Below are 23112 nucleotides of genomic sequence, written 5' to 3' on the forward strand. Positions count from 1 at the left end.
ACCAAATACAAAAATTAGCCGGGTGTGATGGCAGGCGCCTGTAATCCCAGCTACTCGGGAGGCTGAGGCAGGAGAATCGCTTGAACTCGGAAAGCGGAGGTTGCAGTGAGCCGGGACAACGCTACTGCACTCCAGGCTGGGCTACAGAGCGAGACTCCATTTCAAAAAAAAAGAGAGAGAGAGAGAGAGAAGACTGTGTCTGGCCGGGCACAGTGGCTCACGCCTGGAATCCTGGCAATTTTGGAGGCCAAGGCAGGTGGATTGCTTGAGCTCAGGAGTTCAAGACCAGCCTGGGCAATATGGTGAGACCCCACCTTTATGGAAAATACAAACAATTAAGTGGGCATGGTGGGCCGGGCGCGGTGGCTCAAGCCTGTAATCCCAGCACTTTGGGAGGCCGAGACGAGCGGATCATGAGGTCAGGAGATCGAAACCATCCTGGCCTACACGGTGAAACCCCGTCTCTACTAAAAAATACAAAAAACTAGCTGGGCGAGGTGGCGGGCGCCTGTAGTCCCACCTTCTCGGGAGGCTGAGGCAGGAGAATGGCGTCAACCCGGGAGGCGGAGCTTGCAGTGAGCTGAGATCCGGTCACTGCACTCCAGCCTGGGCGACAGAGTGAGACTCCGTCTCAAAGAAAAAAAAAAGTGGGCATGGTGGTGCATGCCTGTAGTCCCTGCTACTTGGGCTAAGGTGGAAGGATCGCTTGAACCTGAGAGGTGGAGGTTGCAGTGAGCCAAGATTGTGCCACTGCACTCCAGCCTGGGCCACAGAATGAGACCCTGTCTCAAAATAATAATAATAATGATGATGATGATGCGACTGGGCACGGCGGCTTATGCCTATAATCCCAGCACTTTGGAAGGCCAAAGCCAGTGGATCACTGGAGGCCAGGAGTTTGAGACCAGCATGGCCAACATGGTGAAACCTCATCTCTACTAAAAATGCAAAAATTAACCTGGCATGGTGGTGCACACCTGTGACCCCAGCTACTCGGGAGGCTGAGGCATGAGAATCGTTTGAACCCAGAAGGCGGAGTTTTCAGTGAGCTGAGATCACACCACTGCACTCCAGCCTGTATGACAGAATGATTCTGTCTCAAAAAAAAAAAAAAGAATAGGACATTGTACATCTCACTAAAGCCTTCCTCGAACTCGTCCCCAGTCTCCTGCCTCTGCCTCCACCCAGGGTGACCACTGTCCTGAATTGGGAATTCCTCACTCCTACGCCTGTCTTGATACTTTTTTCTTTTTTTGAGATGGAGTTTCGCTCTTGTTGCCCAGGCTGGAGTACAATGGCACCATCTCAGCTCACTGCAACCTCCACCTTCTGGGTGCAAGCAATTCTCCTGCCTCAGCCTCCTGAGTAGCTGGGATTACAGGCATGTGCCACCACCCCTGGCTAATTTTGTATTTTAAGTAGAGACAGGGTTTCTCCGTGTTACTCAGGCTGGTCTTGAACTCCTGACCTCAGGTGATCTGCCTGCCTCGGCCTCCCAAAGTGCTGGGATTACAGGCATGAGCCAACTCTGGCGCCTGGCGCTATCTTGATACTTTTACATGGATGCACATCCCTGAACAATATACAGCATTTGCACATAGGGTTTTTTGTTTTTTGGTTTTTTTTGAGACAGCTCTGTCGCCCAGGCTGCACTGCAGTGGTGCAATCATGTAAATGGTTGTGTGTGTGTATATATATATACACACACACGTATATATAAGTATATATGTGTATATATAAGTATATATGTGTACATATGTATATATGTGTATATATGTGTGTATATGTGTATATGTGTGTGTATATATGTTTTATATATATAATATATAATATGTATATATACACATACATACAACCCGTCTCAGCCTCCCAAAGTGCTGGAATTACACGCATGAGCCACCGTGCCCGGCCACACTGTGACTTCTCTGTCTGCTCTTAAGCAGTGGGTGTCTAAGCTGTCTCCAGCTGCAGTCATTACAATGCTGCCCTGCCATAGTCTGCTTGTACCTGCCACTTTGGCCCATGTGCTGGAGTTGGTAAAGGTTTATAACCAGGAAATTTTTTCTTGAGACAGAGTCTCGCTTTGTCGCCCAGGCTGGAGAAAAGTGGTGCACTCTTGGCTCACTGCAACCTCCGCCTCCTGGGTTCAAGTGATTCTCTTGCCTCAGCCTCCCAAGTAGCTGGGGTTACAGGCGCTTGCCACCAAGCCCAGCTAATTTTTGTATTTTTAGTAGAGTCAGGGTTTCACCATGTTGGCCAAACTCCTGACCTCAGGTGATCCGCCCACCTCGGCCTCCCAAAGTGCTGGGGTTACAGGCGTGAACCACTGAGCCCAGCCTGGAGTTGGTGAAGGTTTATACCCAGGAATTTGTTAGGTAAAGGGAGACACATGGCTTCAGCTTCGCCAGACGTTGCCAGATTGGTTACACTAATAGCCCTTGTCGGTCAACTGTTCTTCGTCTATCAGCCCAGGCACAAAGGTGCCTCTGCTCATGTCTATTTCTTCCAAAGAAAATGATTTAACTCCACGTGTTGATGACCAGACTGTCCAATCCCCTTCCCAGACCCTCCCACCATCTTCTCCAACTGGGCCTTTTCTGAGCTTCCCCATTCAGGGCAGTCAGCACTTTATATAATAATCAGAACAAGGCGCGGTGGCTCACGCCTGTAATCCCAGCACTTTGGGAGGCTGAGGCAGGTGGATCACCTGAGGTCAGGAGTTTGAGACCAGCCTGGCCAACATGGTGAAGCCCCGTCTCTACTAAAAATATAAAAAATAGCCGGGCGCGGTGGCAGGTGTCTGGCGCCTGTAATCCCAGCTACTTGGGAGGCTGAGGCAGGAGAATCACTTGAACCCAGGAGATGGAGGTTGCAATGAGCTGAGACCGCGCCACTGCACTCCAGCCTGGGCACCAAAGCGAGACTCCATCTCAAAAGAAAAAAAAAAAAAGAAGATTGTTTCTGGCCAGGCACAGCGGCCCACGCCTGGAATGCCGGCAGTTTTGGAGGCCAAGGCAAGCAGATTGCTTGAGCTCAGGAGTTCGAGACCAGCCTGGGCAACACGGTGAGACTCCGCCTCTACAGAAAATACAATTAGGTGGGCATGGTGGTGCATGCCTGCTTGGGCTTAGGTGGAAGGATCGCTTGAGCCTGAGAGGCGGAGGTTGCTGTGAGCTAAGATTGTGCCACTGCACTCCAGCCTGGGCCACAGAATGAGACTCTGTCTCAAAACAATAACAATGATAATAATAATCCCAGCTACTCGGGAGGCTGAGGCAGGAGAATCGCTTCAACCCAGGAGACGGAGGTTGCAGTGAGCCAAGATTGCGCCACTGCACTCCAGCCTGGGCGACAGAGCAAAACTCCGTCTCAAGAAAATCATCATCATCATCATCAGAACGAGGAGGCTGCCAGTCAGAGCAGCAGTGACCTGATGGGACCCACAGCCACAGATCTAATCCCAGCCGTACCTCTTCAGCTGTGTGCCTTGGGCAAGTCACCTCACCTCTCTGAGCCTGTGTTTCCTCTCCTGCATAATGGGGACACTAAACTGTAACTGACAATAGAGGGGTTATGATGACTGCATGTAATGAGCATGGCAATGCAATGGGCGCTCCCTGAGGAGTCGCTGTCACAGGCATGCACCACTGCACCTGGCTGACCTTGAACGGAGCCGCCGTTATTACCTTTGGAATCCATAGAGAACCACCAACAACTTTTCATCATAGAACAACTTTGGGGCCAGGCGCGGTGGCTCAAGCCGGTAATCCCAGCACTTTGGGAGGCCGAGACGGGCGGATCATGAGGTCAGGAGATCAAGACCATCCTGGCTAACACGGTGAAACTCCGTCTCTACTAAAAAATACAAAAAACTAGCTGGGCGAGGTGGCGGGCGCCTGTAGTCCCAGCTAATGTAGTCCCAGCTACTCGGGAGGCTGAGGTAGGAGAATGGCGTCAATCCGGGAGGCGGAGCTTGCAGTGAGCTGAGATCCGGCCACTGCAGTCCAGCCTGGGCGACACAGTGAGACTCTGTCTCAAAAAAAAAAAAAAAAAAAAAAAAAAAAAGAACAACTTTGGCTGTAGTGACGGATACCCCAAGTAAAGCTGGTTGAAGAAAAACTGCCATTATAGGCCCATGCAGTGCTTCAGGTATGTCCAGATCCAGGAGTCTTTTTTTTTTTTTTTTTTTTTGAGACGGTCTTGCTCTGTCTTCCAGGCTGGAGTGCAGTGGCGCGATCTCGGCTCACTGCAACCTCCACCTCCCAGGTTCAAGCGGTTCTCCTTCCTCAGCCTCCTGAGTAGCTGGGATTACAGGCACACGCCACCACACCGGGCTAATTTTTGTATTTTTAGTAGAGATGGGGTTTCGTCATGTTGGCCAGGCTGGTCTTGAGCTCCTGACCTCAGGTGATCCACCCGCCTCGGCCTCCCAAAATGCTGGGATTGCAGGTGAGAGCCACCACACCGGGCCCAGTTCCAGGAATTCTAATGACACTGTTAGGAAGCTGGCTCTGTCCCTCTCCAGAGCACTCTCTCCTCCACATTGGCTTCATTTCTAGGTGGGCTCTCCAAGTGGTGGCTCCAGGCCTGCATCTGTCCAGCTTAATCACTGCCCGGAAGAGATGGAGCTTCTCCTGCCCAGCACTTCCTGCCTGGATCCCAGGGCTGCTCCTCATTGGTCCAGGCCGGGTCACAGGCCCATACCTGAGCCAATCTCAATGGTCAGGGAAAGGATGGTGACCTTGGCCCAGGTCTAGGTCATGTGTTCAACAATCTCCAGGCCATATGCGATTATTCACCTTAAATCCCAGGGAGACACTGAGCACAGTGGCTCATGCCTGTGATCCCAGCACTTTGGGAGGCCAAGGCAGGAGGCTCACTTGAGCTCAGGAGTTCAAGACCACCCTGGGCAACACAGTGAGACCCCCATCTCTCCAAAAAATAAAACATTAGCCAGACATGGGGGCGTGCGTCTGTAGTCTCAGCTACTCAGCAAGCTGAGCCAGGAGGGTCACTTGAGCCCAGGAGTTCAAGGCTGCACTGAGGCATGATTGCATTACCGCATTCCAGCCTGGGCGACAGAGTGAGACCTCATTTCCAAAAAAGAAAAAACAGGCCAGGTGCGGTGGCTTACCCCTGTAATCCCAGCACTTTGGGAGGCCGAGGCGGGTGGGATCACCTGAGGTCAGGAGTTTGAGACCAGCCTGGCCAACAATGCTGAAACCCATCTCTACTAAAACTACAAAAATTAGCCAGGTGTGGTAGTGGGGGTCTGTAATCCCAGCTACTCAGGAGGCTGAGGCAAGAGAATTGCTTGAACCCAGGAGGTAGAGGTTGCAGTGAGCCAAGATCGCGCCACTGCACTCCAGCCAGGGTGACAGAGGGAGACCCCCATTTAAAAAAAAAAAAAAAAAAATTCTAAAACTACATGAAATGAGACTGGGAAAGGAGTGAATCACGGAGGAAAGCCAGGGTGAAATTCCCAAAATAGGGGAAATGGATCCCGGTCAAGTAAAGGCAATAGATGCTCACCATGCCCTTGCTCCACAAGATGAGGTTCACAGACCAGCAGCATCAGAATCACACAAGAGCGGCTCAGAAATGCAAAGTCTCAGGCCACGTCCTAGGCGAACTGAGTCAGAACCCGCCCCACAGTAAAGTCTGCCGGTGAGTCACCTCCCCATCAAAGTCTCAAAAGTGCTGTGCTGCATATTAACTTTTTCAGTTGCTTAGACGATTTTTTAAGTTCTGTTTTATTGAGAACCACAAAAGGTAAGAACTAAGAGAGTCCTCCCAGGTCATCAGGTCCCATCCCTTGGTCTACGGATAGCAAAACCATTGTCACAGCCAGCAGCCGCCACGTCCTGGGACTGTCTCATGGGGCGATGTGTCCTGAGCCTCAGCAGTGCCAGCCCAGGTCAGAAGGCCTCATTCAGAAGGGGGTGTCCCAGCCACTGTCTGCTGTCACTCACAGCACCTGGCTGAGCCCCCATGAAAGATGGAGACCCACAGACACACACACAGACACAGACACACACACAGACATCTCCAAATCTCTGATTCAGACTTGCACACGGGCACACACAGATGCACGCTCAACACAGACACACGCAGGCCTTTATTCTATTACACAGAGTAGGGCTGGGGCCAGGGCAGGTCATTGTTGTCAGGCTGCGTCAGAAGGTGCAGAGCGTTCGGGGGACACAGGCCGAACTGCAAAGTGGTAATAAGTTACGGGGGGATTTCTCAGGCTGTTGTCAGGCTGTAGCAAGGGCAGGATGCCATGTGAGGACCCCAGAGCCACTTCCAGCCGTCCCAGACAAGCTTGGTTCCAGGACAGACTTGGCCTCCACTGAAACACACCAGGGCAGGGAGGGATATGGATCAGGAGGCTGATGGGGATCTGCAGGTACCCAGAGACAGAGGGACAAGCCGGAGGTAGGGTTGGGCAGGGATCCTGGAGGGAGGGAATAGAGCCTGCGGGCCCAGGGCAAGGTGGGGACAGGGCAGGCCTCTCACCCAGGCCCTCAGTTCAGCTCCTGCAGATTCTCGTAATCTGGAGCCCCCTCTTCCTCCACTTCCTCCGCCTTCTGGGAACTCAAGGCGGCTGTAGGGGAGGGGAGGTTGGTCTCCAGCTTGCAAGCTGTCCCCCCAAGCCCCAGGCAGCCACCCCAGCTCCTGCCCCTCCCACAGCACACACCAGGCTCAGTCTTAGCCGCTCCAGGATGCAGCTCCTGGGACACATTCACATACTCCCGGCTGCCATCTGTGGAGACAGATCAGAAGGAGGGGCAGCCATGCAAAGGGGTCAGGAGGGCAAGAGAGCAGGGGGAGGCCCAGACAGAGGGGGCAGAGGGTGTGGGCAGTCCCAGGGTGGGGTCTGCTCACACTGAGAGCATGGTGGGGCGGCGGGGTGCAGGGGCAGACACCGAGGAGCACCGGTCACTCACCTAGAGACGCTTCTGCGCTCTCCCCGCTCTCCGGAACGTTCACGTAATCATCAATGGACTCCACTGTGGGAAAGCCAGCCCCACCTCAGCACTGTGACCAGAGACCCTTGGCCACAGGTTCCCAGAGAACCCCCAACCTCAGTCATGCAGAGCTCCCCAACGGTAGACCCCAGAGGCTCCCCACACAGCCACCCCCATTAGCCCCACAGAATGGAGAGAGGGCACTCCAGGCTGGCAAGGATGGTGTTGGTGATGGTGATGGTGGCCTAGCCAAGGGTGAGGGCTGTGGAGAGCGGGGGAGGAGGTCCACTTGACCGGGACTGAGGAGGGTTCACGAAGGGTCAGGCCCCAGCACAGCCCCTAGGCTGGGGAACAGGGATGGAGTGCGCCTCAGAGTAGTAGGAGTTTGGTGGCGTGTGTGAAGCGGACATGACACACTTGGCCCAGCAGGAACCTCCTCCTCCCTGACCCCCATCCCCGCCCGCCCCCTGCCAGCCACTGCCTATGTCCCACTCCCATGTCAGCCCCTCATGGCGCCTGTCATCATCCATGTTATTTGGGGGTTTTTTGTTTGTTTTTGTTTTTCTTGAGACAAGGTCTCGCTCTGTTGCCCAGGCTGGAATGCAGTGGTGCAATCTCGGCTCACCGCAACCTTGACCTCCCGGACTCAGATGATCTTCCCACCTCAGCTCCTACCAGGCCAGGCTAAATTTTGGATTTTTTGTAGAGACAGGGTCTCCTTATGCTGCCCAGGCTGGTCTTGAACTCCTGGGTTCAAGTGACCCACCCGCCTCAGCCTCCCAAAGTCCTGGGATCACAGGTATCGGCTACCATGCCTGGTTATTTGGGTCTTTTATTTTATTTATTTATTTGTTTTTGAGATGGAGTCTCCCTCTGTCGCCCAGAGGGCTGGAGGGCAGTGGTGTGATCTTGGCTCACTGCAACCTCTGCCTCCCGGTTCAAGCAATTCTCCTGCCTCAGCCTCCTGAGTAGCTGGGATTACAGGTGCCCGTCACCACGCCCTGCTAATTTTGGTATTTTTAGTAGAGACAGGGTTTCACCGTGTTGGCCAGGTCGGTCTTGAACTCCTGACCTCAGGTGATCCACCCACCTCCCAAAATGCTGGGATTACAGGCGTGAGCCACCACGCCCAGCCTATTTGGTTCTTTTATGTGTTTCATATTTGTTTTTGAAGATCGCCCCGGTTCAATCCCAGCTCCAGTACTAACTAACCACATAACCTCAGCCAAGGGACCTTACCTCTCTATGCCCTAGTTTTCTCCTCTGTAAAATAGGGCCTGTGACACAACAGTGCTGTTAAACAGATAAACCCTGCATCACACAAAGGGGGACAACTGGAGCACAGGAGGGCGAGGGCAGGCCCGGGAGCTCCAGGGCGGTGAGGTTAGTGAGTAAACACATGTCAGACTCTTAGCAAGGCATGCAGGAGGCCCTCGGTGAATCTTAGCTATTTTATCTTTTTTTTTTTTTTTTTAAACACAAGGTCTCACTCTGTTACCCAGGCTGGAGTACAGTGGCATGATCTCGGCTCACTGCAACTTCCTCCTCCTGGGCTCAGGTAATCTGCCCATCTCAGCCTCCTGAGCAGCTGGGACTACAGGCATGTGCCACCACGCTTGGTTAATTTTTTTTTATGTTTTGTAAAGATGAGGTTTCACCATATTGCTCAGGCTGGTCTTGAACTCCTGGACTCAAGCAGTCCTCCTGCCTCGGCCTCCCAAAGTGCTGGGATTACAGGAGTGAGCCAGCATGCCCAGCCAGCTATTTTATCAGGACAGTCTGCCTCTTTAACTGTTATATCCATAGCATTAGCCCAGCAGAGGCACGCAGTAAACGCGGAATGAATGGAAAAAAAGAAAAGAAAGAAAAGAAAGGAAAGAAAGGAAGAAAGAAAGGAAGAAAGAAAGGAAGGAAGGAAGCAAGGAAGGAAGGAAGGAAGGAAGGAAGGAAGGAAGGAAGGAAGGAAGGAAGGAAGGAAGGAAGGAAGGAAGGAAGGAAGGAAGGAAGAAGAGAGAGAGAAAAGAAGTACTTGGATAGACAGTCTGGAGCTCAGGAGAGAGCAAACTGGGAATTTGGATGGCAAACAAAGCCAGGGTGTAGAAGTGATAGCCCAGGACAAGTACACACAGAGAGAGCAAAGCAACAGAAATGTAAAGAATGTCAGATATTGGGGAAAGCCCAGAGGATGTGACCAGGCAGGATGAGACCATAAGGAAGGGTGAAAAGCAGCTCAAAGGAAACAGGGCAGTGCAGGAAGCAGAAGAAAACTGACAAACACACACAGACACACAAGACAGCCTCTAATTAATATACTTAGAGATGTACAAGATGGTATTGCCTCCATGAAACAAGAACAGAGGCTATAAAAAAAGAACAGTCAGAGAACAAGAGCTTCTGGATAGCAGAAATAAAATTGCAGTGGAAGGGTTGAAGAATAAAGTCAAGGAAATTTCCCAGATGATAAAAGGAAAGGACACAGAGATAGGAAAGAAGAGAGAGAAAGTTAAGAAAATCAGAACAGGGCCGGGCACGGTGGCTCACACCTGTAATCCCAGCACTTTGGGAGGCCAAAGTGGGAGGATCACTTGAGCCCAGGAGTTTAAGGCCAGCCTGGGCAACATAGCGAGACCCTGTCTCTACAGAAAAATGTTTTAAATAAGCTAGGTGTGGTGGCATGGGCCTGTGATCTCAGCTACTTGGGAGGCTGAGGCCGAGTAGCCTACTTGGGAGGATCACTAGAGCCTAGGAGTTCAAGGCTGCAGCGAGCTACGATTGCACCGCTGCACTCCAGCCTATCCCTAAAAAAATTAAATAATAAAAACAAATGCCTGACTCACTGGAGCAGGCACTGTCTCGGAGGCCGGGGGTGCTGAGTGCAGGAGCTGATGGGGCGGCAGTGCTAGCGGCCGGAGTGCTGTCGGGAAGCACCACCCTGAAAGGAAGTGGAAAGGGCCGGTGAGCGAGGGGGGATGCACAGCCTTAGCCCTAACCTCTCACCTCCCACCTAGCCACTCACAGGTAGCCCGGATTGTGATAGTCGTCCTCATCCTCATCCTCATCCGCATCCTCACAGGCTGGTTCTGGGGGTAACGACACAGGGGTCAGCCTAGCCCAGGATGGGCCCCAGCCTCCCCACCCAACCCGGGCACCTCGGATCCCAGACGCACCCTCGTTCTCGTAGCTCGCCACACTGTTGGCTTCAAAGAGAGGGCGAGAGGGAGACTGAGTCAACTTAGGCCAGGCCTATCTTCTGCCCAGCCCCGGCCTCCTGAGTGCTTCCCCACACTTACCACCATCGGAATCCTGCCTGGAAGATGGCGTCCGGTGGGAGCCCCCAAGGGGCTGTGGGGATCTTCTGGGAGTCAAAGGTGAGGGGTCATGCCTGAGGTGGGACTCAGGGGGCAACAGCAGTTGCAAAAGGGAAAGGGGCCCCCAATCCAAAAAAGTGAGGGGGTGGAGAGTAGAGTTTGGAAGGATAAGGGCTGAGCAGCTACTCACGGGATGGGGAGCAGGTCTGGCTGGTTCAGGGGTGGGTAGGAGGTGACAGGCGGGTAGGCAGGTGGCCAGGGGGCGACTGTGTCTGAGGACACAGAACCAAGTTGAAAGAAGGACTCCAGACATCGTCAAGGCCTCAAAGAACAGACTAAGCCCCTGAAACCCCCGCACCCTGGACAGGCCTGGGGGAGCCATCTCCCCTCCTCCCAGCTCAGGTCAAGGCCATGTGGGCAGCCCCAGGGTGGTGGGGGAAGGCTGAAGGTTCACGCTCACTCCCACACCAGGGAACCCTCTCCCTGGAACCTGAGGTAGGGGATCCTCCTTGTACTCACGAGGCCGTTTGATCTGGATGCCCCTTGGATACAAACTGGTAAAGGAGACACAGCTTGGGGATGGGGCTGGGAGAAGCCCCAGCCCTGCCCCGCCATGGGGTGTGGAGGGAGACCCAGGGCAGCCAGGGCGGACTCACCTATCTGAGGATGCGCTGTCGTAGGAGCCTGGGAAAGACAGGGCTGGTGAGGCAGGAACAGGGGGTGCTTAGGGCAGAAGGTGCTGGGGTCCAGGGACTCTCAGACATGCTGGGATCAGGACAGAGGCAGGGACAGAGCCAGGAGAGACACAGGGGCTGGAAGTGGATGAGGATCCCGTTGGTGTGCCTGGGCCCCAGGAACCCCCACCAGTTTCCCACTCACCTGGCAATCTGTGGCAGTGCACACACAGTGCCATCAACACGGCCAGGATGGGCAGCAGCAGGAGCCCCAGCACGCAGGGGACAAGGATGGCCTCCTCCATCTGCAGGGGAGCTCGGAGCAGGCCAGCTGCACCCCCAGGCCCCTCAAGGGCAGAGCCAAGGCCAGACAAAGACGGGGTGAGGACCGGGTGAGGACCAGGCCCAGCAGGGGGCAGGGGAAGGTAGGCACCAGGTGATGGGAGAGCCCAGGAGGAGGCGGCTGTGCCCTCCCCGGGGCTCCCGGGATGGGTCCCCTCTTTTACTGGGCTGAGTGGGCGTCCAGCTGGCTGTGGAAAGTCCCTGCTCCCAGGGTGGTCAGACCAGGGCCTGGGCTGAAGTCGGGGGATCCAGCCACCCCTGCGTCCCAGCCCTACCTGCCCCTCCTCAGCGCCCGCCTCTCCCTGTGCCCGCCCTCCCACCCGCCTGCGGCAGGAAGCTGTGGTGAGCGCCGGGCGAGGGCAGGAAATCATCGAGCTCTCAGCCGGCTGCACCCGCCCCCTTCCCACCCCACCCCACCAGTGGGGAGGGGGCAGGAGGAGGCCCAGGAGCCACCCCAGGCACTCACCAAGGGTCTGCTGGCCCCCCTGGATGGGGACAGCCACCTGCCAGCTGGCAGTCATGGCCTTTACATCCAGGACCCAGGGAGGCAGCAAGCAGGGAGGCCCTGAGAGTGGGAATTCTGGGGTACAAAGGGCAGCGCCCACCCCCACCTCAGCCAGGCCTGCGGGGCAAGGGACAGGCTCCAGAGAAGCAGGGGCGTGACTCACAGTCACACTGAGCCAGCTCACTGGGAGGAGAGCAGTCGCCCATCTCAGTCACCCAGCCTAGAAGGGCAGAGACTCACCCAGAGCCCCAAGGAATGACCCACAGTCTTCGGGAGCCCTGGGGTGAAGACGGGGTGCAAGATCAGAGGCCACCCAGAGAAAGACGAGAGCAGGCACCTGGGGTCTGGCTACAAATTTTATTCCGTTACAAATAGCACCGAGCCCCTGGGGCTGCCCCTGTGGAGGGGGATCCCCCTCCTGGACCCCCACCACCTCCCTTGAGCTGCCCATGTAGTGTCTGGGAGCTGGGACATGGCCCAGGGTCCCTCTGGAAGCTGGGCCAGGACAAGAGGTCAGGCCCAGGCCCTTCGTGGGGTGGGCCCAGGGCCAGCTGCGGCAGATGTGCAGGCAGGTGAGCGGCGGCCTCTCAGATGAGCACGCTGGCCACGGGCACACGGGTGGAGCGGCCCCGCTGGGGCACCACAATCTGGTCGTCTGTGGGCCCTGCTTCGTGCAGCAGGCCTGCGGGGGGAGGGTCAGAGCCAGGGTGAGCTGGATGGACAGACAGACAAAGCCAGAGAAGGGCAAACAGGCAGCGGGAAATGGATGGGGCAGTCACAGAGCCACCCGAGGGGTGGATGCAGACTGGAGGCCAAACAAGGCGAGAGCTGTGCACTTAGCTGCTTGGTGCACAGGAGTGGGCAGACAGATGGACGGACAGACAGGCAGATCAAGAAACTGGCCCGGGCACAGCTCCTAACTGACCCTGCACGTGCAGCTGCGCCCGCCGGCGGTCGCCCTCAATGAAGATGGCGGTGCCCAGGAAGGCTGCGCCACCCAGTGCCCCGACAAACGCGCAGAGCATGAGCGAGAACTGCAGAGCTCGGAACTCGGACAAGAAGGAGGGGGGCCAGTTCCGGCGCAGGCGGTCAGAGATCTGCAGGGAGAGGAGACAGGAAAGCCTGGGAAGTCAGCCTCACAGATGAGCCAGGGAGGGCGTGCCCCCGAGCTCCAGGGAGAAAGACAAGTGGAGCCCAGGAAAGGGAAGGAGGTTTGAGCCAGACGCAGTGGCTCATGCCTATCATCCCAGCTACTCGGGAGGCTGAGGTAGGAGGATCGCTTGAGCCCAGGAGGTCAAGGCTGCAGTGAGCCGTGATCGTGCCACTACACTGCAGCCTGGGCAACAGAGTGAGGTCTTGTCTCAGGAAAAAAAGAAAAAAGAAAGGAGGAGTTTGGACCACCAGGGTGAGGTCCCTGGCCTTACTGGTAGAAATATTCAAAAACAAAATCTTTCTCCTCCAGTTGACAATGGAAGGTGAGAAGTGCCCAGCGCACAGGACACAGACACTTCACTAGGGCCAGGCTGTCTGATCCAGCCCAGGCTCAGGCCACCAGCCAGGTCTGGAAATGTAAGTTCTCCTACCCTGTGCCAGCCAAGAAACAATGCTCACCAGACCAATGAGGTAGGGGCTCCCAGCGTCGCCCAGCAGGTGGGACAGCACAATCTGGAAGGCCTCGGCGGTGGAGCGTCGGGTAGGGATCACCACGTACTGTGGAGGAGTTGGTGGAGCTCAGTGGGTGCTCTGGGCTCCAGGAGGCAGGAGGCAGGGGGCCAGGAGACCATCAAGGGTCCGCCTAGGCCGGGGTCAGAGGTGGGCCTGGGGTTGAGGTCACAGGGCAGGCCAAGGGTCTGCCACAGATGTTATTTTTTGTAGAAGGTAGGTTGAGGCTGGGCTTAGAGGGGTAAAGGCAACACTCCTGACCCCAACCCTGCTCTCATCAGCCTCTGGGCTGACACTGGAGCTGCCCAGCGACTCACCAGCAGAATGTCGGCCACGATGGCCCAGTTCATGGACAAGAGGGTCTCTCCAATGAAGATGAAAATCTGTGGAGAGAGGGTGGGGGGTTCATGGCAGTAAGGGCAAACACATGGAAAGTTGACCATGTCCCAGCTCATCTATTAACTAATTTAATCCTCACAACACCCCAGTGAGACAGGTGCTACTGATATTCCCATTTTACACATGACGAAACTGAGCACGGAGAGGTTAAGTTACTTGTCCAATGTCACACAGCTGGGAAGGCCAGAGCTGTGATTCAAAACCAGGCATTCCACCTCGAGTGGCCATTACACTGACTGCTCCTCCACCCTGGACCCAGGCCATCCCCCTTGACACCTGCTGGCTACTCACATAAGTGGCCACGATGCTACCACGGGCGCAGGCAAGGGACAGGAAGAGGAAGGGTGCAGAGCCCAGGAGGCCAGCGGCACACACCAGGGGATCAGCCCGAGGATTGGAGTGGCGGAGCCGGCGGCTGATCTCCACGCCCAGGCCCACGCCCAGGACTCCGGTGAGGCAGGTGATGAGCCCAAAGATGAGACTGAGGGTGAGGGAAGGGAATGGGGGTTTGTCTCTCTGCCTGCCAAGCCCCCTACGCTGTCCATCCTAGCCACCCTCACAACCAAGGTCCCTACAGACACATGGTTCGCACAGCCCTAAGTGGCAGACATCATCCCATCACTTATTTGCCAGACCAGGAAATGGGAGATTCCAGGAGAGCAGGCAGCTTGTGAAGTCAGGAGTCAAACTCCCTGCCTGGGTCTGAGCCACAGATGCTCTTCACTCCAGCCCTGCCACCCGCAGGCCCCCCGGCATAGCCCCATCTGGGCACCTGTCAGAGGAAGAGCAGGAGTCTCCGGGAAGGCAGGGTGGGGTCTCCCCAAGGACCACACGGGAACGCAGCAGGAATGCCGGAGCCCACAGAGCCAGGGAGCCCGTGACAAAGGCCACAGCAGTGAAGCCCAGGGAAGACAGGACGAAACTAGGACTGCAGATAGTTGGGAGGGAGAGAGTAAGACCCCACGGAGGTGTCGAGAGCGGAGGGGACCTCTCTTCTCCCTTCCTGGCTTATTTTAGTAAGGTCACAACACCATGTGCAGAGGCGGTTCTGGCTCCCAGGATCTGGGCCTGTAATTCAAGCAGCTGCCACAAGGGGGCAGTAGCGACCGAATTCCTGGCCTTGGGGTGTGGCCAGGAACAGGAACATTCCCACTTAAACTTCAAACCAGACGCCAGGGGGGCTTCAGATGGTGGTCTAGGGTGGGAATAAACTCACTTTCTTGCCAGAGCCCTCAGATCTGCCCACCACGAGGTGGGGTTCAGGGGTGGCGAATCTGAGTGGCGCTCCACAGCTCCCCTTGGCGGCTCCCGCACTACCAGGAACAGCAGCAGAACAGGCCACCACTCCTAGACCCGGTGTCACCTGGGAGACAGAAGGCTTCAGGATAAGCACAGGCAGAGACACATTTAAGCCCTGGGCTGGGGGAGAGTGTGGGGTGCAATAACTCCAGCCTGAGACCTAAAATACCCAGTTAAGTACCTGCTCCAAGAAGCCAAACCTGCAATTTAGGGGAAGGGGGCTGCCACTAGAGTCCACCCTATTTTTGCAAGCCTAGCTTTGCTTCCTTTTGGGTAATTTTCTTGTGGGAAACCAGTACCCCTACTTCTCTCAGTCCACTTGGTTTAAATAGGTTCCCAGGCTTGGCCAACAAGAAGACTGTTAACCACCCCAGCCTCGGTGACAGATTCCGCAGAGGGCACGTGACACATGTTCATCTAGTCAGACACTATCCTGGAAACATGGCCCCAGGGTCCAAGGTGCCAATGTTGCTAAATGGAAAGATAATCATCTGGAGCTCTCACATCCTTAAGAATGATGTTAACACAGAGGAAAGTAAAGCTCAGAAGAGAAGGGCAGAGTAGGAGCCCTGGATCCAGCTTTACCTGACTGAAACTCAACTGGGACTTTCAGGAAAAAAGTCAAGACAGCCCCTTTAGGGGGCTTACAGTTTTACAATGGGCTTCCGTCACCTGCACGCAAGAATTCTGTCTAGCACATGGCTTCCAGGTAAGGGCAGCCAGCCTCCTGCAGGCTCAGCAGAATGAGTGCTACCTCAAAAAAGGGGTGTTTGGAGCCAGGCGCATGGCTCACACCCTTAAGCCCAGCACTTTAGGAGGCCGAAGCAAGAGGATTGCTTGAGGCCAGGAGTTCAAGACCAACCTTGAACTGGGCAACATACAAAGACTCCGTCTCTATAACAAAAAAAAAATGTGCGTGTGTGTGTGTGTGTGCAATGACATGATCTCTGCTCACTACAACCTCTGCCTCCCGAGTTGAAGTGATTCTCCTGCCTCAGCCTCCCGAGTAGCTGGGATTACAGGCATGCATCACCATGCCCGGCTAAATTATGCATTTTTAGTAGAGACAGGGTTTCGCCATGTTGGTCAAGCTGGCCTCAAACTCCTCACCTCAGGTGATCCACCCACCTCAGCCTCCCAAAGTGCTGGGATTACAGGCACAAGCCACCACACCTGGCAAAATTTTTTTTTTTTGAGACGGAGTCTCGCACTGTCGCCCAGGCTAGAGTGCAGTGGCGCAATCTCAGCTCGCTGCAACCTCCACCTCCTGGGTTCAAGTGATTCCACTGCCTCAGCCCCCTGAGTAGCTGGGATTACAGGCATGCACTACCACACCCAGCTAATTTTTGTATTTTTAGTAGAGACAGAGTTTCACCGTGTTGGCTAGGCTGGTCTTGAATTCCTGACCTCAAGTGATCCACCTGCCTCAGCCTCCCAAAGTGCTGGGATACAGGTGTTAGTCACCACACCCAGCCTACAAAGAGAAAAAGTTTTTTTAATTAGCCAGGCATGGTGGCGGGCACCTATAGTCCCAGCTACTTGGGAGGCTGAAGTGGGAGGATCACTTGAGCTCAGGAGTTCCAGGCTGCAGTGAGCTATGATTGTACCACTGCACTGCAGCCTGGATGACACAACAAGATCCTGTCTCTTAAAAGAAAAATGGACAGTGGGAAGGGGTCCGAAGGTAGGAAACGGGGATCAGGGAGAATGTCACTAACTTACCCCCAGGCCAAGACCAGACTCACCCTCAGAGCCCAGTGCCAGTCCCCAGCCATATCCTTCACTTTGGAGCCTGCAATGTAGCCCAGACCACTATGGGAGGGAGAGAGAGGAAAAAGGGGGGACAGCCAGTCAGTCCAGTCCTTCACGCCAGGCCCTTCTGCCTTCCCCCAGGCCCCAGGCCTGCTCACCTGCCCACCGGAATGGCAAAGTAGAAGATGCTGAGCATCCGGCTCCGCTGGTCGGCCACAAAGAGGTCGGCAATGAGAGTGGGCGCAATGGTGGAATAACTGGCCTCTCCGACCCCCACCAGGCCCCGGGTCAGGAGGAGCAGCCAGAAATGCTGAGGAGAGAGACCGGGGAGAGGTGGCACCCCAGCCTGCAGCCAACCTCCGGGCTACCTCACCAGCCCGCTCCCAAGAGGCAGCAGGGATGGCGGGAGATGCCTGGGTTTTAGAATCACACAGACCTGAGCTTGCATCCTGGCTCCACCACTTACTAGCTGCGATTTGGGGAAAATAACTTAACCTCTCTGAGCCTCAGTTTCCTCATCTGCAAAAGGAGGATAACAACAACTTTTCACAGAGCTATTGCAAGGACTAGACAATAAAAGGTCTAAATAAGACAACCCCTGCTTGCCTGGTAGGGGAAAGTTTTTTAATTTTTTTTAAATGAATAATGACCTTAGATGGGAGTTTATGTGTCTACCAAAGACACCTGAAGCTAAGGACGGGTCCGGTCACCCAAGGAAAGTACATAGGTTCTGGGGCTGAGGATAGAGTTCCGGGATGGAGTGAGAACAGGCAGAGGAGACTTCAAAGGAACAAAGAAGCAACAGTCAGGGAGACAGGAGGAAAACCAGAAAAGTGTAGCATCGCAAAGGTAGGAGAGAGTTTCAGGAAGGAAGAATGGGTCAATAGCGCCAGAAGCTCTCAAGAGACCTAGCACGAACAGGACCAGGAAGTTGGAGCTGTGTTTAGCAACCAGGAGGCCACTGTTGACTTTGGCAAGAGCAGGGTCCATGGAGTGGTGGGAGTAGAAGTTAGCGGCAGCGCTCGAGGGGTGAGCAGGCGTGAGGAAGTGCAGGCAGAGTGACGGCATCTCTCTGGCTGCTCTTTCACCCACACTGGCGTCACGCTCTTAGGGCCCTTCAGGAAGTCTGATCAGGAAGGAGAGGAGGGAGAGAGGGCAGGCCAGGTAGGGTTTGGAGTGTTTAGGTATGGAGTAGAAGGAGTCAGTGGTCAAAGGAAGAGGGGATGATGGACAGAGAACACTCTGGAAGAAAAGGGGAGAGGGTGGGGTGGGGCAGGTTAACTCAGGCAAGGAAGGGTATAAAATGGCATGGACCAGGGAAACTGCAGGAGTCCCTGAGGCCCAGTCTGCCATGGCTCCAAGGAGCAGCAGCAGAGACTGACAGGGAGTGGGTGTGGGCAGAAGCGGGAGCCAGCTCGGGGCCTCACCTCTCCGGGGATAAAGGATGACCCCAGTGTCACCAGGGACCAGAAGGCAATGCCCCCGCACATGAGATACTTCCGATTGTACCTGTCACCCAGGTAGCCAAACACAGGTGCCAACACCATGTAACTGGAGATGAACACTAGGGGGAAGGAGAGAGTCACAGCTCAGTCCAGGTACCCCTACCTCCCACTCCCACCCCAGCTGGAACCACTAAAGCACAAGAGATGCCCACCTTCTCCTCACGGAATTCACAACACCCCCACATCCCCGCCTGAAGCCCATCAGAGCTTCCTGCCAGGCGGACACTCCAGCTCCATCCTGAACACCTTTCCAAATTTCCCATTGTACAATGGATGGTCCCACTACTTGTCAATTCCTCCCACCTAGCCAAGACAAGCTCCAAACTCCATATATACCATGGCTCACAATGCCCCCGTCCGATCTAGCCCCTCCTACCTCTCCAAACTCATGGTCAGCCTTTTTCCCTTCCTCTCTCTGCATCCCAATGGCCCAGTTGTCAAGGTCAATACCACTAGGGGTTTGCGCACCTGCTGTCTCCTCTATCAAGGACATTCTCTCCTCTCCCCTGAAACTTCACAGAGCATAGTTCCTTCAGGTTCCAGCTCAGACACTTGCCCAGGGCCAAGGGTCAAGCATGCCCAGGTGAGCATACATCCAGTCCCTGACTCTCACATTTACTGTTTTCTCTTATTTTTTTTAGACAAAGTCTCGCTCTGTTGCCAAGCTGGAGTGCTGTGGCATGATCTCGGCTCACTGCAACCTCCGCCTCCTGGGTTCAAGCAATTCTCCTGCCTCAGCCTCCCAAGCAGCTGGGACTACAGGGGCATGCCACCAGGCCCAGCTAATTTTTGTATTTTTAGTAGAGATGATGTTTCACCATGTTGGTCAGGATGGTCTCAGTCTCCTGATCTCATGATCCGTCAGCCTCAGCCTCCCAAAGTGCTGGGATTACAGGCATGAGCCACAGTGCCTGGACTATTTTCTGTTACATAACACCTATCCCTATGGGAAAACTGTCCCACTTTAGTTTAGGGTTTTACTGACTATTGCTCCCTCATGCATAGCATACCATCAGCTCCCAAGGCAAGGTCCTTGCCTGTATTGGCCATGACTGTGCTTCTTTCACTCACTTAAGCCACAGCCTAGTGCAAAATAGGTGCTCAATAACCATGTGCTGAATTAAAAAGTGAATAAATGCGGCTGCCTAGAAAGAGCTGCTGCTCTTACTCAACACCTCTTCAGAGATTTGAAGACTTTGCCCTATGATCCCATTCTCATTGCTCCAGACTTCGCCTCAAATACCTCCAGTTCCTCATTGGCCTGGAGTAAAGAAAAGAACACTGCAAGACCTGGTTTCAAATTCCTGTTCCGTCTCCAACTGGTGGTGTGACTCTGGGCAAGTCTTAACTCTTCTCCAAGCCTCAGTTTCTTTATAAGCTGTAGATATCACTACCTACTTCCTTTATAAAATAGGAACAATAACACCTATTTTTGGCTGATGGAAGGATTAAAAGACAAGGAGTGTAAAAGTTCTTAGCAAAGTCCTACAGATGTAATCATCACTTCCTCCAGGCCTGCCACACAATGAGTACTCAGAAATGGTTGACAAATGAAGGAAGGAAGGAAGGAAGAAAAAGAGGGCTTGACTCTAGCTTTGCCTCTCCCACAAGCCCCAGAGTTGTGAACAAGTAAAACGCACCTCTTCCCATTCCAGACACCCTCTCCTGCCTTTATTTATTTATTTATGAGATGGAGTCTCGCTCTGTCATCCAGGCTGGAGTGCAGTGGTGCGATCTAGGCTCACTGCAACCTCTGCCTCCTGGGTTCAAGTAATTCTCTTGCCTCAGCCTCCCAAGTAGCTGGGATTACAGGCGCCCGCCACCAAGCCTGGCTAATTTTTGTATTTTTAGTAGAGATGGGGTTTCGTCGTGTTGGCCAGGCTGGTCTTGAACTCCTAACTTCAAGTGATCCACTCATCTTGGCCTCCCAAAGTGCTGGGACTACAGGCGTGAGTCACTGCACCCTACCCTCCTGCCATTATTTACTGGGTGTCTACCATCTGCCAAACACTGCGCTAGGCCCTTCACAGGCAATCTTTCAGTTAATCTTCACATCAGTCGTAAAAGATGATTTGTGTTATTAGTCATTCCATCTTATAGACAAGGAAAATGAGGCTTAGGGAGGTTGAGTGCCTTGCCTGCCATCACACAAGAAGTGGAAGAGCTGAGATTTAAACCCAGGTCTGTCTTCACCTGGGTAAAGTTATACTTAGTTATACTAAACTGACTCCCTCTTTAAATGTAGTGCCCCGGCTGACCCCCGAGCGACATCAGGGCCATCACCTCCCCTCTCTGGCCACAAAACCTCCATTAATGAGCCCCCAGGCAGGAAAGCATGTGGTCCCAGTTGGGACAGAACAGAAAGAGGAGCGGCTGTGTGACCAGGAGGTATCTCCACTCACCGGTCTGGATAAGCCCAGAGCTACTGTCCCCGATGTTGAAGAACTGCTCGATATCGGGAAGGACGCCTGAGAAGGAAAAAATTCAGGATGGTCCGGCAAAGCAGCGCCACCCTGGGGACCCTGGCTCCCCTCTCCTAGACTACCTTCCTCCCAGAAGTGAGTCCCTACCAGCCACGGTGAAGCGGTCCATGTAGTTCAGGAGATTGATGTAGCACAGCACCGCCACTATGAGAGCCGAATGGCCGGGAGACAGGCCGGTGATGCGCTGCAGCCCCTCCTGGTCCGGGACCTCGGGCTCCTCGGACTTCGGGTTCCCCATGGACCCTGGCAACCCCGGGTTGCCAGGCACTGGCCCGTCGTCCGGGTCATCCGCCTGGCTGAGGAAGGGCGCGGTGTCGGACCCGGCCATGGTCCCGGAAGCCGCGCCCGCCCGCGCTCCGGTCCCACCGACGATCCCACCTGCGAGGGGAGGAGGCTGGAGAAAGGAGGATAGACTGAACCCAGGCGAGGGAAGTGCGCCCAGAGACGGGGAGCTTGCCTCGAAGCACAGAGCACGACTGAGAAGGGACCCGGGCCCTGTCACGCCTCCCCGTCTCAGTAGACACACAGCGCGGAGGGGACGTACGGAATACACGTGATGTTGGGGACAGGAGCGGGCTGAAGAGGGCACGATCCCGCGCTGAGGCCACCCCTCACCCGGGATAGGAGCCCGCTGCACTTGCTGTCGCTCAGCCCCGGCGCTGCACCACGGCAGCCGCCATGTTGCTCAAAGCCGGTCATGTGACGCGGGAGCCGGGGTGGAGGGGTCCCCACGGGCAAGCGCTCGACACGTGACCTGCCATCTGACTACGGAAGCTTCTTGGGCGTTCTGCCCGGGCTCACACGTCCTGTGACGGCCGACCGGTCGCTGGAGTAACCAGGAGTCTTCCCAGATCCTGCGGTCCCTGGAGCGTCAAAAAGGGCGTGTCGGTGACTTGGGGTCGCCTGCCCTTCCGAATTTCAGCTGTCTTATCTGGAACCCCCACGTGGCAGACTCTTTCTTCATCAAACGGGATAATGGGGTCTCAAAAGGTTTTGGAAGCAGTAGATACCTCTAAAAGCCAAGGAGCAGCCCTAGTTCTCGGGAACCATCCTCTCTTCCTCCCAGGGTCTGGTTGGAGGCTTTTTACGCTCAGTAAAGGATGGATGGATGGATAGATGGATGGATGAAGCTTGAGCAGCGCGATGGATGGAGGCATGGAGGGATGGAGGGACGGGCGGAGCTGAGCAGCGCCCCGCCCTTTGTTGAGATTCTCCAACCCTGCTAGCCTTGTAAACTCCCGAGCCTTCACCGTGGACACTTAAATACCTATTAAAGGAAGCGTCTCCACCCGCCCCTCCTGGAGCATGTTTTTCCTCACTCCAGTCGGGATTGCAGCCCTTCAGCGGAGCCTCCGGGGGGCTTTTGTAGGGCAGGCAGAGACTCCGAGCCTAAGGAGACTCCCGCTACAGGACTGGGGTCAAAGGGATAACTTGGAGTGATTCTTTAGTGGCACCCTATAATCTCCAAGGTACATCTAATAAACAGGCACTCTTAAGTAAAATTAGTATAGTTCTGTGCAAATACAGCTTGAAGACCCAGCTTGCAACCAGCCCTTGAAGCCCCTCTACTGAAATTCTGGAATCTCGTGGGGAGAGCATCCCCCCCACCCCAAAACGCCTTATTAGAAATTATTTCGAGTCCGAATACCCATAATCGGCTTTGCCCCCCATATTAGGTGCCTCGTGTTTCAGAACCTTAAGCTTGGTTTCCCCTGGCGGACAGGAACTTCAGGTTGCAGCCATTTAATTCCCTCAACAAAATATTATTGAACATCTATATGCCTGGCATTTTACCAGGTTTCAGGGAAAGGCCGACTTACTCGCTTCCCTTGGGAGCTTATCTAGAGAGTGATACACATTGTAAATTGCACCTGTGAAGTGAAAGGGCAAGCCACAGGTTGAATCAAAATATTTACAAAGCATCTATCTGCCAAAGGACTTGTATCCATGTAAAGAACTCTTTTTTTTTTTTTTTTTTTTTTTTTTTGAGACAGAGGCTTGCTCTGTCACCCAGGCTGGAGTTGGAGTGCAGTGGCAGGATCTCGGCTCACTGCAACCTCCACCTCCCGGGTCCAAGCGATTCTTGTGCCTCAGCCTCCCAAGTAGCTGGGATAACAGGCACACGCCACCACGCTCAGCTAATTTTTTGTATTTTTGGTAGAGATGGGGTTTCACCAGGTTGGCCAGGCTGATCTTGAACTCCTCACCTCAA

The 23112-nt window shown here is 54.6% G+C and overlaps 2 protein-coding genes across 5 annotated transcripts; both read right to left on the reverse strand.

Annotated features, from left to right (window-relative positions):
- Positions 1–5732: 5732 nt before the first annotated feature.
- On the reverse strand, positions 5733–11659 carry LAT (linker for activation of T cells). 4 transcript variants are annotated; one of them, XM_030924922.1, is made up of 12 exons: positions 11159–11659; positions 10936–10963; positions 10799–10833; positions 10470–10551; positions 10262–10323; positions 10139–10168; positions 9988–10051; positions 9809–9903; positions 6951–7013; positions 6701–6766; positions 6520–6607; positions 5733–6352 (listed from the first exon to the last, which is right to left on the reverse strand). In XM_030924922.1, the coding sequence occupies exons 1-11, from the start codon at positions 11256–11258 to the stop codon at positions 6528–6530; spliced, it is 705 nt and encodes a 234-aa protein (XP_030780782.1). In that variant the 5' UTR covers positions 11259–11659; the 3' UTR covers positions 5733–6352; positions 6520–6527. The 4 variants fall into 4 exon arrangements, with proteins under 4 accessions (XP_030780782.1, XP_010386946.2, XP_030780781.1 ...); XM_010388644.2 differs by having other exon boundaries at positions 10262–10326; XM_030924921.1 differs by having other exon boundaries at positions 9988–10168.
- A 479-nt stretch (positions 11660–12138) lies between these two features.
- Positions 12139–21719, reverse strand: SPNS1 (sphingolipid transporter 1 (putative)). The gene is given in 14 exon segments (XM_030924920.1): positions 12139–12482; positions 12726–12897; positions 13412–13510; positions 13780–13845; positions 14153–14342; positions 14634–14789; positions 15078–15196; positions 15198–15224; positions 16906–16972; positions 17071–17222; positions 18340–18476; positions 20820–20885; positions 20988–21294; positions 21516–21719. Coding segments are annotated over 14 exon segments (1737 nt in total). The 5' UTR covers positions 21600–21719; the 3' UTR covers positions 12139–12387.
- Between the last annotated feature and the right edge of the window lie 1393 nt (positions 21720–23112).

The sequence above is a fragment of the Rhinopithecus roxellana genome, chromosome 20 (genome assembly GCF_007565055.1).
Source record: "Rhinopithecus roxellana isolate Shanxi Qingling chromosome 20, ASM756505v1, whole genome shotgun sequence".
Taxonomy (NCBI): Eukaryota; Metazoa; Chordata; class Mammalia; order Primates; family Cercopithecidae; genus Rhinopithecus; species Rhinopithecus roxellana.

What these genes read in the sequence shown, in the direction of transcription:
- LAT (XM_010388643.2), bottom strand. Translation starts at nt 11,258, where the DNA reads ATGGAGGAGGCCATCCTTGTCCCCTGCGTGCTGGGGCTCCTGCTGCTG. An exon ending in CCAGACCTGCTCCCCATCCC is followed by an intron (nt 10,327 to 10,469) that starts GTGAGTAGCTGC and finishes TTTGACTCCCAG; the next exon opens with AAGATCCCCACAGCCCCTTG. An exon ending in CAGGCAGGATTCCGATGGTG is followed by an intron (nt 10,169 to 10,261) that starts GTAAGTGTGGGG and finishes CTCTCTTTGAAG; the next exon opens with CCAACAGTGTGGCGAGCTAC.